The following is a 14,850-nucleotide window of genomic DNA, read 5'->3' on the forward strand; positions in this document are numbered from 1 at the left end:
TACCAGAGATATCTGAGTTCTCTTCAAATTACACCTGCCCACTATTTTTCTTGCCCTTTCATCTTTTGGTTTCAAAAGGTATTTTAATTAAGCCAAGTACATGGAACTGTATTTTGGGAATTCATCATTTCAAAGTCATCATAAAATTTCTGAATCCCTCTTTGTAATATAAGCAGTGAAAAAGGAATGATATTTTGTTAAAAGGCTTCACAAATTTCAGAAGTGGTAAAACATCATTTTTGAAATAACTTTAATATATTAAATGTTTGCTGTGCCCACCCACACATGCATATACACACACATTATATGCCAAGATTTTGTAATAACTTTGTGTTCAAATGGCCACCATTTATTTTTCTTAAAATATGGAAGTTTTATATTACTTAATATAAGAATATTATACTCAGTTGTCAACTCTAAGGCTGCATCTGCCCAAACACAGAGCTCAGCTATTTCTTTTGTCTCTGTGTCTTGAACTACTTAGACACAGGATGCACTGAAAGTTCTACTTGGCCATCATTAATGATAACTCTATTGTGGAAGTAAATTTCACAGGAAGAAGGCACAAATACCATATTGTCCAATATAGTTAAGAAACATATTGCTGCATGTAGGCTGATGGGCTTTAAAGAGGATCATTTAAAAGCCTTATTTACAAAAGTGAATATTTTGTATTGTGCATAGTATTATGAGCTGATTTATTTAATGAAATTTAGTCATTTATTTTTGTTTCATGTTTCTATCACTATTCAAATGGAGTCTGAGTATTCATTGCAGTATTATTTGTAAGAAAGAAACCCCTGACTCCATCCAAATATCCTTCAATAGAGTTAAGTAAATTATGGTATGCCAATAAAACAAAACATTATTAAATACTGCCCATATTCCCTGAGTATGTTGACATAGAAAAATAGCTGCAAATATTAGTGAAAAAAGCAAGTTATAGAACAGCATGTTTTGTACAGTCCTTTTATTTTATATTATAAATAAATATTTAATTACTATTTATATACTATATGTATATGCATTCATGTGTATATGAATTTTACTTCAAAATTCAGTTTATAGTGTGTTTTTATTTGGTAATTTAGATGATTTAATACATGTCCTTGTAATGCAAACCTTGACCCATTTTCACAGACTTTTTAATTTTTTTCTTTTTTGGCCAACCCGTTAATGAGAAAATCTTTTCTGACATTAACATTTTATGTGCAATGATCCTGTGGTTTCCTTAAGTGGATACTGTCAATGAGATTTGTGTCAATATTGCTGGTCTCTCCATTATTGTTTAGTTTTTTGTTCTTTTGGTTTTAACAGATTTGCTTCTCAGATTAGTGCATTTGTCCAGACTTATGGAAATGACTTGAGGTTGAAGTGAGCAGTTTCCCACACATAAATAAAGCAGAAATCCATGGGACATGAGCCTGATGTTATCAGTTTCCTTCTGCCAGTTGCTGTGAAATAAAATAGAATGGGCGCTGTGATCATCTGAATATCACATGTGAGGTGCAGGTAATCATGGCCACGTGGCTTCCCTCATCACAGAACACGGCATTCTCTTAGCAGAACTCTTTCCTCTCTCCCATATTAAATTTTCAAAAAGATTATGAATTAATTTTATTTTAAATGGATGCAGTCTGGGCAATCATATACATATTAGCTATTGATCAGCTTGGTCCTTTTCAAGTTTCTTCTTTCCATTTGTCCATGAATTTTCTTAGGATATCTTAGGTTTAATTTACCAGTCCTTCCTCTACATGGCTCACAATACTGTAAAAACAGACATTAAATTTACTTCCTGGATTTCATTTTCTCATCTTTGAAATTGGACAGCTTTCCAAAAATATTTACTCAGTACCAATTATGTGCACTATACAAAATTAAAACATAACAGTTGCCCTAATTGAAGGATAGTAGATAATGTCCGGCTTGGGAATAGACTGGAAAATATTGCTGTTTTGTTTCAAACTGGCTTTAGGTTATAGTTTAAAAGTCAGTGGGGATAGTCAGTAGTGGACAACTACACAAATCTGGAGACTAAAATAAGTGTTAATGTATTGAAGATGGTGAAATTTGGATTGGGTCTACAAAGGTGGGATGAATTTGGATAGGGAAGGAGTGCACACGGAATAAACAAAGGATGGAGGACAATTAAATAGATAAATGAAATATCGAAATATAAGGCCTGTGTAGTATCAAATCACCTAGCTTAAAGGTCTTTAGTGCTTCCTTTAAGCAGGAAAATGTATCCTAATTATGTCGTCAATGTCTCTTTGATACTAGCTGGGAGATGAGTCATATTACTTCCCAACTTCCCAGTACTCTGGTTTAGTTTTATAAATTATGTATTTTTTAACTCAGTGGCAAAACAATGAAACTAAAGCTTCCATTCATTTTTTAAATTATTTTTCCCATTTGTACCTATTTATAAAATGAGAAAATCGCAAATGCACTGCTAACTGCTGTTAACGTGATTCACTGTTTAACTAGATTTTGAAACCCATGTGAACTATATCACTACTAAACATAGAAAGTGCATTGTGTGGTTCTATTTTTTTTAAGATTTTATTTATTTATTTGACAGAGAGAGAGAGAGAGAGAGATCACAAGTAGACAGAGCGGCAGCCAGAGAGAGGAAGAAGCAGGCTCCTCACTAAGCAGAGAGCCTGACTGGAGCGGGGGGGGGGGGTGCTCCATACCAGGATCCTGAGATCATGACCTTAGCCACCCAGGCACCCCTTGTAGTTCTATTTTAATGAATCTATTTACTTAATAAACACTAGTTTGATGATTTTTCAGTTAGTTTAAAATCACAGATTTACGGGCGTCTGGGAGGCTCAGATGGTTAAGCATCTGCCTTTGGCTCAGGTCATGATCTCGGGGTCCTGGAATCGAGCCCCACATTGGGCTTCCTGCTTAGTGGGGAGTCTGTTTCTTCCTCTCCTTCTACTATTTCCTTTACTTGTGCTCTCTCTCTCTCTCTGTCAAATAAATAAATAAAGTCCCTAAAAAAAATAAGATTTATTTTTTCATGAGATGATCAAATGGTCATTAGAGCAACCATTGTCTTTTTAACCATTATTCCTTTTCTTTCCTGTCCCAAGAACATAAATCTGATTTATGACTATATAGCTATATGTCAGTATAGATATATAGATAGATATAGATATAGATACAGATACAGATACAGATACAGATACAGATACAGGTGTAACTAAAACATAGATGAAGATGTATGGTTTTCTCTTTGATAAGTCTAGTAATGTAGCTTAATGAAACAGCTGGATTTTATTAAGCAACACAGAGGAGTGTATTAAATATTTATCTATATTGTGTTCTTTCTCTTGACAAATATTTACTGAGCCCTACAACATGGTAGACTATTCTAAAACTACAGTTATAATGATGAGCAAAGAAGTCACAGCCCTGACCTCATGAAACTCCTAGTCTAATGGAGGAGACTAATAAACATACACATATATACTTACATACTAACTACATGTGTACACAATTATATATATTACATATTATTAACTGTACTCAATAGAAACTGTTCTCCAAATTAGCAGAGGAATCAAAATGCATGTGAAATACTGATAGAATAGAGAAGACTTTGTAATTCTCTGAATACTTTTTTTTTAAAAGATTTTATTTATTTATTTGACAGGCAGAGACTATAGGTAGGCAGAGAGGCAGGCAGAGAGAGAGAGAAGGAGGAAGCAGACTCCCTGCCGAGCAGAGAGCCCGATGCGGGGCTCGATCCCAGGACCCTGGGATCATGACCTGAGCCGAAGGCAGAGGCTTTAACCCACTGAGCCACCCAGGCGCCCCTCTCTGAATACTTTTGATGTAAATACTATCTGTTGTTTCTCATTGTGTCCCAAACATTGTTCAGTTCTGAGAGCGTATAACTGACCAAATCATTTGCTGTTTGAAGTCATTGGCCAAGAGAGAATACTATTACTCTTTGTATTTTCATAAGGAAGAAATTGGTAATGGCAACTTTTAAGCCCTGAGGCATGTCCTCTTTGGGCCATTGGCCAACAAACAAATGAACAAACAAATAATAGAACAAAAATCATATAAAGCAAAACCTATCTCTAAATAAATCTCTGAATACCTCCAAAAGCAACTCGACAACCTGTTTAAAAGACTTCGTTCTCAAATTTAAAATGATAATTCACTCTTCTTTATCTTAGTAATCGCACATACACACACACACACACACACACACTCACATTTATAGCATTTATCATCTGGGCAAGCATGAATAATCATACATAAATATCATTGTTATTTTTCATCACTGCAGTTGAATCAAAACTTCTGAAATATTGTCAGCTTAAAAATATATATTTCTTTAGACCCTCAGCTCTATGGTCAACCAATCTTTGACAAAGCAGGAAAGAATGTCCAGTGGATATAAGACAGTCTCTTCAACAAATGGTGTTGGGAAAATGGACAGCCACATACAAAAGAATGAAACTGGACCATTTCCTTACATCACACACAAAAATAAACATAAAATGGATGAAGGACCTCAGTGTAAGAAAGGAATCCATCAAAATCCTTGAGGAGAAATAGGCAGCAACCTTTTCGACCTCAGCTGCAGCAACTTCTTCCTAGGAGCATCGCCAAAGACAAGGGAAGCAAGGGCAAAAATGCACTATTGGGACTTCATTCAGATCAAAAGCTCTTGCACAGCAAAGGAAACAGACAACAAAACCAAAAGACAAGTGACAAAATGGGAGAAGATATTTGCAAATGACATATCAGATAAAAGACTAGCATCCAAAATCTATAAAGAGCTTAGCCCAAAGAACAAATAATCCAATCGAGAAATGGGCAGAAGACATGAACAGACATTTCTGCAAAGAAGACATCCAAGGGACGAACAGACACAAGAAAAAGTGCTCAACATCACTTGGCATTAGGGAAATACAAATCAAAACCACAATGAGATACCACCTCACACCAGTCAGAATGGCTAAAATGAACCAGTCAGGAAATGACAGATGCTGGCGAGGATGTGGAGAAAGGGGAACCCTCCTACACTGTTGATGGGAATGCAGGCTGGTGCAGCCACTCTGGAAAATAGTATGGAGGTTCCTCAAAAAGTTGAAAATAGAGCTACCCTATGACCCAGCAATTGCACTATTGGGTATTTACCCTAAAAATACAAACGTAGTGGCATGAAGGGACACGTGAACCTGAATGTTTATAGCAGCAATGTCCACAATAGCCAAACTATGGAAAGAACCTAGATGTCCATCAACAGATGAATGGATAAAGAAGATGTGAGACACACACACACACACACACACACACACACACTGGAATACTATGCAGCCATCAAAAGAAATGAAATCTTGCCATTTGCAACAATGTGGATGGAACTAGGGGTGTTATGCTGAGCGAAATAAGTCAATCAGAGAAAGATAATTATCATATGATGTCTTTGATATATGGAATTTGAGAGGCAGGGCAGGGAGTTGTGGGGGTAGGGAAGGGAAAAAAATGAAATAAGACAGGATCGGGAGGGAGACAAACCATAAGAGACTCCTAATCTCACAAAACAAACTGAAGATTGCTGGGGGGTGTGAGGGTAGGGAGAGGGTGGTTGGGTTATGGACATTGGGAGTGTATGTGCTATCATGAGTGCTGGGAAATGTGTAAGTCTGATGATTCACAGATCTGGCCCTGGGACTAATAATATATTATATGTTAATAAAAAAAAGAATATATGTTTGTTGTTTCTTTGTTTATGGAAATAATGAATTATAAGATAATTTCAAACTTGCAGAGCATATTTGGTACATAATTAACTAGATTTATAATATAACAAACAAAATGATCCTTAAGTCAATGAATTGAGTAACATCCATATGTAAAATAGATTATAATAGTTCATATATTATAATGTTCTAAGAAATGTATTTTGTATCTTTCATAATGAACTATTCCTATTTGATGGTGAGCCACAGTGGGCATAGAATTATTTTTGAATGGATGGAATTTCCATGTTATTAAAGTTCACTTAAAACACCCAAGGATAAGACAAAGAAAGATAGGAGATATAAGAATTATTGGTACCATATAGAACTAAAGCCTGTCCTGTGAAGAAGTATGTGTGTTTTAATATCATATGTGTATCAGTGTAGTATACAGCCCATGGGTTTGGGTAGTTATTGTATTTGACACTTGATCCTGTGGAACAGAAAAGAAAGGGAGGGAAGGTGGGTGAAAGGAAAGAAGGCAGGTCCACAGGTTGCTTTCTTATGTCACCTACTAACCCAGTTCAAGAACATGTATACTGTCAGATCATCCTGAATAAACAGTGACCAACTTCAAAATCAGGGTAGGTTTATTGTAACAAAACATTGTCATGAGCTCTGTGGGAAAACTATGTGCCAAAAGCCCAGCTGCCCTCTGAATGCAATGCCCAAGACTGTATGTACTTTCCATTTCACCTGCCTCAGAGATGATTAACTTCTTACGTGTTCTAGTATATTTTAAATGGCAACAACAAAACTGGTTATAGTTGTGGCAGAATGTCACGTCATTCCAAATTAGAGAAAACTCAACTAAAACTAAATAAACAATAAAGAGGAAGTATTTTTTCCTCAGAAGTGAAGGTCCAGATTTGGGTAAGGAGATGACTTTGTGGTTGAATATCATCAGTAATCTAATTTCTTTCTGTTTTTCCATTCTGCCTTGGAGCAGGATTGGCTTCTTTCTAAAGCTGGCTCCCATCATGGCTGCAAAATGTCTGCCAGCTTACTTCTGGTACCACAAGCTTCCTGTCTGTGTCTAAAAAGAAGAGAAAGAGGGTTTTTTCCAGACACTTTCTCAGAAGATTGAGGAAGCCTCCTTTCCAAGAGCCTCACCTCACCCAAGCATGCAAAAACTTGATCTTACACATCAGTGTCCCCAAATGGGTCATATGCTTACCTGGACCAATAATGGAGGGCAGGAAAATGGAGAAGATTTATTTATTCCTGAGATGTAAATAAACTTCCTCTCTAAATCCAAAGGAGGAATCATCTTCCCCCAAAGTACTGATGTAGATATCCAAATAAACCTGAAGATGATACAAGAGAGCTTTGAGAAATACCTCCTCACAGAGTACACACTGTGAATAGTTTCCTATAAGCCTTCTAATTTACTGCTTCAGTTTCAACAGCTGCACCCATGGCTCTTTCCTAATGCAAGAAATTTTGATGGGTATAGCCATCATTCTCAACATTTTGTGTTTGTAACATTCACCTGCTGCACTTTTTTAAAATGCTGAAAGCTGAACTGACACCCAAATTCAAATTCAGTAGATCTGGGGCATCTTAATGAGATGGTGATTCCGTTATGAGCAATGAGAGAACCGCACAGTTGTTTTCTAGATCTGATAGGTATTTTTACTATTTTTCTGCTGTCACTATCATTTCTGTACATCCCTCTGCACAGTAACCAAGCAGAGTGATACAGAGTTATTTGTTTAGTTTTGTTTTGCTTGGTGCATGTGTTTTGGGTTTTGCTTTTGCTTTTTTTTTTTTTTTGGTAAAGATTTTATTTATTTATGGTGGGGGTGGTGGGGAGAAGGTGGGGGGGGGGAAGAGCAGAGGGAGAGGGAAAGGGAGAGAGTCTCAAGTGGACTGTACACTGATCACAGAGCCTGATGCAGGGCTCCATCCCACAACTCTGAGATCATGATTTGAGCCAAAATCAAGAATCAGACTGAGCCACCCAGGGGCCCCAGTGCATGTGTTTTTAATTTCCAGAATTAAAGGAACTTGCATGTGACGAAGATGTATTTTTTGATTTGCTGATTTCAATGAATTCTGAGAAGCAAATGGAAAAGTGAAAAATCATTTGGGTAGCATGGCATTATCTTCTGTGGTAATTATTTCAGTTAAATGTCACTAAATGGGCCACTAATGTCTACTTGGAGGCTTATTTGTACCTTCGGGGCTCTAGCTGCCACCTGTTAATAGTTGATGATGCTCTGTTTGGTAGTGTAGCTAGCCACCTACAAGGCCATCTTTCCAGAGGTAACTGCAACAGTGAATTAATAGTATTACTAACCCATACGTATATGTATTTGTGTGTGTATATTCTCATAGTATGAGTATTGGTTAGCGAATTCTTGGTATCATGACCAATCACCGTTATGGAGATGTTGTATAGAAACAGAATTCTGTGCAGACTTGTGTATCTGCAGACTTTAATACTGTTAATCTGTTACAAAGATGCTTTTAGGTATTAGAGGCTTAAGGGTAGGTTAGTGCACTGTTTACCTTGGCAGGCTTTGGTTTTAAGACATTCTAATCACTAAGACTTCTATAAATTTGGAATTGTCTTTGCTTCTGTGCTGGATAGTTCTTTCTGAAAATTTCATGCTTATCCATATGTAATGGAGGGATAAAATCTCAGCATTTCTAATCTTTCACTCCTTAGGCGTCACATGTTTAGGATATTTTAACTACATACTCCAGATCTCACCTGCCTGTGTCTATCCCTGGATTGTAGGTATCTTATAAAGTTTCCTGGTCCTTACATCCAGTTTTCTCCCCCGTTATGTTTAAGTCCAAGTAACATTATCAGAGATCTAACCAGTCCTTACTCCAGGACCCTTTTCTCCTTTTTCCCTTTCTCTCTTAATGGATACTGAATCAACACTTTGGGAGACAGGAAGGCAGAGTGGAAAGAGTTTGGTTTGAAAGTCACATTGACATGAGCTCAAATTCAAATTGTCCTTAGACAAACTGCTCAGTCACTCTAACCCTCTGTATCTATCAAATACGAGTAATTTTCATCTCATCATAGCTTTTTATAAATTGAGTTCACACACATAAGGTGATCCCCCCCACCACTTTGATTCTCCAGACTTTTACTAACAATGACCATCTAAATCTGCACTTCTACAAGGCTTTATGGTATTTTCCTAAAAGGGAATTCCTGGAAGCTACTGACAGCTTTCCTCTTCGGACATGTTATGATATATTTTGGACATAATAAAGCAGCAAATGGCTTTTTAAATATTTATGTTCTCCACACCATGCATGCCAACCGTGTTTGCTCTCTCCATTCCTTCATGTGCCAAGGAGACAAGCCAAACAGTGTGAGAGGAAAATACTGTCAGGACACAAAGTCAGCTTGTCTAAGGTGTCTCTGTGCAGATGTAACCTTAATGGGAAAGAGTAGAGACTGCTCCCTGGTTACACAGTGATACCTTGATTAACGAATCATCTGGGAACAAAGCTCCTTTATAAGCAGTTCAGCTGAGTAAATTTTTATTTTAAAACTTCATGAATCAAATGAAATAGCACCGGCTGGTGTCATATAACTCAACGGTCATATTCGGGGTAAGCTGCACTTGTGTACAGAAGAGAAATACCTCCTCACAGAGTCTGTCTGTTAAAGTGAAGGTGAAGAGGTACATTCTAGGCCAAATTGTGAAGCAACTTCAGGTAAACTCTTTTCACTCTTATAACCACCGTGCTCAATCCCCTACATACGCATAGCAGATCATTACCCTTGGAGTCTGGCTACTCTTAAAAACTTCTGTCTGTTAAAACAGGAATCAGTTAGGGGCGCCTGGGTGGCTCAGTGGGTTAAGCCGCTGCCTTCGGCTCAGGTCATGATCCCAAGATCCTGGGGTCGAGTCCCGCATCGGGCTCTCTGCTCAGCAGGGAGCCTGCTTCCTCCTCTCTCTCTCTGCCTGCCTCTCTGCCTGCTTGTGATCTCTCTCTGTCAAATAAATCAATAAAAAAATTTAAAAAAAAAAAAAAAAAAAAAAAACAGGAATCAGTTATAGTTCATGTTACCTTTGAGTTTGAGTTCAGGTTACCATATATATATATATATTTTTAAGGTTTTGTTTATTCATTTGATGGAGAGAGAGACAGTGAGAGAGGGAATACAAGCAAGGGGAGTGGGAGAGGGAGAAGCAGGCTTCCCGTTGAGCAGGGAACCCAGTGTGGGGCTCGATCTCAGGACCATGAAATCATGACCTGAGCTGAAGGCAGAGGCTTAATGACTAAGCCACCCAGGTGCCCCCATGTTACCTTATATTGATGTTATTTAGTAATGTCTTGGGGCACCTCAATGGCTCAGTTGGTTAAGCCTGCCACTCTTGATTTCTGCTCAGGTCATGATCTCAGGGTTGTGAGGTCAACCCCTGCATGGGGCTCCGCACTGGGCATGGAGCCTACTTCAGATTCTCTCTCTCTCTGTGCACCCCCTGCTAATTTTTTTTTTAATTCCTCCCTTTCAAAACAGGAATCAAAATGATTCACACTTTGAGTTTTAGTTCATGTTACCTTATATTGATATCATCTAATAATATCTCAATCCTGGCTATAAGTTAGTATTGTTGAAAGAGATTCTGACTTAACTGGTTTGAGGTGGAGCCTAGCGTTTGGGATTCTAATATTAATTCACGGTTATGAACCACTGCTTTAGCATAACGTTCTGTTTTACTATTGTGACCTCTGCTTTTATAATATCCATGTTTATCCTTTGTGGGTTGTAGACCACGTCTGTCAAAACCCCTTGGATCAACCTTCAAAATGCAGGTTCTTGTGGCGTCACCACGGTATCACCACTTCTGAATCTTAAAGTGTGTGGTACCGGGCTCCTGGGTGGCTCAGTGGGTTAAGCCGCTGCCTTCGGCTCAGGTCATGATCTCAGGGTCCTGGAATCGAGTCCCTCATTGGGCTCTCTGCTCAGCAGGGAGCCTGCTTCCTCCTCTCTCTCTCTGCCTACCGCTCTGCCTACTTGTAATCTCTCTCTGTCAAATAAATAAATAAAATCTTTAAAAAAAAAAAAGTGTGTGGTACCTGTGAGCTGAGTGTGTTTGTGTGTAACCCCTATCTTACTTATAATGTCTACTTCATGGAATAAAATTTTCGCTATCAACAATACCTTTTGATTCCTCTTTGCTAATAGAAAATTCCCATGATGTGGTGACAGTGGGGTATTCATATGTTCAATTTCTATTTTTTTTTAAGATTTTATTTATTTATTTGACAGACAGAGATCACAAGTAGGCAGAGAGGCAGGCAGAGAGAGGGGGGCAGCAGGCTTCCCTGCTGAGCAGAGAGCCCTATGGGGACCCTCCTGGGATCATGACCTGAGCCGAAGGCAGAGGCTTAACCACTGAGCCACCCAGGCGCCCCTGTTCAATTTCTATTTTTAACAATATAATTCATAGTAATTATAATTTACATTCAAATTAAATAAGACCAGTCTTTTTTGCAAAAGGAAGGGAAAATCAGATTCAGACAAATGAAGGGTCTTTTCTAATACATAAGTATTTTAGAGTATAAAAGTATATAAATGTTAATTTAATGTAAATACCCATTAATTTGTCATTTTCCAATTATCTAATTACAGATTTCTGTAATTTTATAACTTTGTAATTCACAAAATTACAAGTTAGGAGCTTGTAGTCATTGTTTGAAAATGCAGAATATATTTATGTTCAATTTTTCTTTTTTTCTCTCTCTCCCTTCCCACCCCCATCCATCCTCCCCATCTCTACCTCACCCCTTTTCCTCTTATCATAGCATCAGATGAAGAAGAGCCAACTTCTGCAGGTAAAGTTCTTATGTTGCTAAGATTATTTCTATTTGATTTAGTGCTCTTGTTAATTGACCCTTCTTTACCCTTTGAAGTATATTTATTCAGGTTTCAACCAAAAAACTGGCATAGTTTTATTTACTGACTCTTTTTGTTTCTTGGACCCGTTATGTTGTCGCAGATTAAATGATGTTGGTTATAAGTTCTAAATAAAAAAAGAATTGAAAATCAACTACTATAGAGGAAGTCACAATATAAAATATCACATCAACATTAAAGAATAAGGAAATGAGAAAATTAAAACATTAAGAAAAATGCCCAAAATAAAAAAACGAGGAGGGAAAACTAAAATGATAAAATGCAGAAAATTAATAAAATGAGCAGAATGAAAAAAAGGAAAATGATCAAATGAACTTCTGTGATAGAATATTGCATTATCAAATATATAACTGGCACTAAACATGCTACTCATTTACATTTAAGGTTAAAAATCATATTGTTGTCTCAAACATTCACTTTATTAAAAACAATTTTCACAGTTATAACTTAATGATTCTGAGACTTGGCAGCATAACTGTGCTGCTCATCCAGCTAACCAGCATTTATCAAGCACAAGCTAAGGTTTGAACTAAGTACTATGAAGAATGCTAATGGTAGAGAAGGTATTGTATCTTCAACAATGGTTCTGGGACCATGGGATGGATCAAAGAGAAATGCCAGGAGCCTAAAGACCAGACACATTTCATAAGGATAAAGTGGGCAGCACAGTTGTTGAGGTTAGCAATAAATAAAAGGCCTGGGCAGACCGCCAACATCAGGAAAAAAGGAGTCAGGTCTTGAGATGTAGGGGTCAGAGGCTGTCTGAAGAGGAAAACCAGATCTCAGTACTAGATTCCTTCTTAGACAAGTAATTGAGGAAAGGAGTTAGATCTGAGAAACAGAGCAGGAAATGGTTACTAAAACCAATGGACAAAAGGCAGCCTGATTTTGTAGGAAGGAGAGGGGAATCTAGCCCAGTTACTGTAACTTAGGTACAAGGTAGGGTCATTTCAATTCATATTTGACCTGGTTCCAGACTTCCTGATTTCTACCCTCCTCCAAAAGTGGCCAGGTGGGGATTTTTACCTGGAGGAGTAAATTTGAAAGATCAAAAATTCAATGGAAGAAAATGAAGTAGAGGTTTTACAGATATCTTTTGTAATAAAACCCAAGGATGCTTTATTGCATGATACTCATTATAATCCCTTTGGTAACGGAATCACAGAATCAGATAAACTCTCAATTATTTCATTTTTATAATATCATTAGTTTGTAGTCTGATTCGGATGCTCAGGGTTCCCTGTTATTTTCTCCCAGTCTAGTCAATATTGTGTATCCCATTTTAGGAGCGATCTAATCACATGACTCTATAGCAAACTCCTCTGTTGCTATGACTCCTCTATTGATATGACTCCTCTGTCTAGTTCCTGACTTCTTTTTGCCCTTACTTGAGGTGTTAGTGTTCACAGGGTTACCCAAAGACTCTGTGTTTCTCAACCTTAGCTGAGTTTTCTCTTTGTAACAATCCTTACAAGCAAGATGCTTTTCTAGCCCAGGCTCATTCCTCTTCCATCTTATTTGCTCTGTTGCCTGCCAAACAATTCTGGTACGATTGGCAAAGAATTATTCTTTTTGCATGGGGAGGATTAATTTTAACCTAGTATAAATGATATTTAAGTATAATATAACTATTTCTTCGTGTGATTTTGTTATTTTTAAGTTATTTTAACAATTTATCTGCCGACTAAGAAAATCTTTTGGTAAATGCAACTGAATATTTTTTTTCTCTAAGTATTTCTTTTACTCCAGAATGATCTGAACATCATAAAGTTTAAATTCTAGTTTAAAAGTATTTTTGTTTTTAGATGTCACTGGGTGTTTTTGTTGTGATTTTAGCACAGAATTTTAGAATAGAACAAATGTAATCTTAAGGAATATATTAAATAAAAGATTTCATGTACAGATTAGCACTGAGAAAATTTGTCATTTAGGAAAGCAGGCACTGCTTCTATATAAAACCTTCCAGTGGAAGTTAAGTGTTTTAATTTTATCAAAGTATATAATAAAAACAGTATTATTGTCCAGTATTAAGCCTTTTGAGAAAATATTTATTACGAGATTTGTAAAAATTTGGTTTTACAATGGATATGAATAGTTGTAGAAAGTGGATTAGGATTATTGTAGTTCTTTTTGGTAACTTTTGCAACCAGTTTTCTCAACATTTTTCTTAAATGAATATTTATTATCTGTTTATGTTTCTTTTTCAGTAATAATTATCAAAAGATACCTTTTATTTAAAACTGTTATGCAGAATATATTTATTTCATATATGGTTAATAATTCTCAGTTTCTACTCTTATATTCTTCCATTAATAGAATTTATGTAGAATAATCTTCTTTAAGCTCAGACTCATTTTACAGTCTTTTATTTTTTTATTTCTTTCCTGGCTGTTTAAATCATCAGTGAAATGCAATCTTTTGCTTGCCCCCCAAGTTTTACCTGAATTAAACTTTTATATGTTTCTACATAATGTCTTCAGTATCTAAATCACACTCAAATTCTTCCTTCAGATTTACAGCATAATTGGACAGTAACTTCTTCAAATGCATACTTTAATTTTTTTAATGAAATAATTTGAATGTTTCCATTAGGAGATCTGCTACTCCTCAAAATTGAATAGGAGAAAAAATAATAAAGCAAATGGGGGTGTTGTAGGGTCCTGGTTATTTGTTATTAATATACAAATTATGAAATAAGAATGATTTCTCTAAGCAAATCTACACATGATTTATCAGTGCAGGTCCCTAGTGGATACTGAATGAAACTATTTATTAAATGTTTGCAGTGTATGGATATTGTATAAGAAATCTAGGTTGTTTTTATCCTACAAGTACACAGAATTGGATTAATTATAATTCCACAATGTGACAAGTTCTCATTGTTCAGAACTGTTTCTTAAAAGAATAATAAGTAGGTTTCTATCTTGAATAACATGTAGTGTGAAAAAATCAGAATGATGGACAATGTAACTCTGAGAAAATTAATGAGTTATTAGGTAGTGTTTTACTCATGTTACAATGCTACAAAATGATATAGGCCTTTCTCTTTACTAAAGAGCCTATTTGATTAGCCTTTTATTTAGAATATTATGAATGCTATTATTCAAACAAATAACTGATCCCTCCAGTCTATTTCCATCTTACAGTGTTTACAATATTTTTTGTTTGTTTTTGACT

The 14,850-nt window shown here is 36.4% G+C and overlaps 1 protein-coding gene across 2 annotated transcripts in view; it reads left to right on the top strand.

Moving 5' to 3' along the window:
• The window catches only part of EDIL3 (EGF like repeats and discoidin domains 3), a 410,169-nt gene that overhangs the window by 135,911 nt on the left and 259,408 nt on the right, over window positions 1–14,850 (top strand). Inside the window, exon 3 of one of the 2 annotated variants that reach the window (XM_044266049.1) lies at window positions 11,562–11,591. The exons of the other annotated variant lie outside the window; for it this stretch is intronic. Within the exon in view, the coding sequence (XP_044121984.1) occupies window positions 11,562–11,591 (30 nt within the window). The remainder of the gene's footprint in view (window positions 1–11,561; window positions 11,592–14,850) is intronic. 2 annotated transcript variants of the gene reach the window in all.

The sequence above is a fragment of the Neovison vison genome, chromosome 1 (genome assembly GCF_020171115.1).
Source record: "Neovison vison isolate M4711 chromosome 1, ASM_NN_V1, whole genome shotgun sequence".
NCBI lineage: Eukaryota > Metazoa > Chordata > Mammalia > Carnivora > Mustelidae > Neogale > Neogale vison.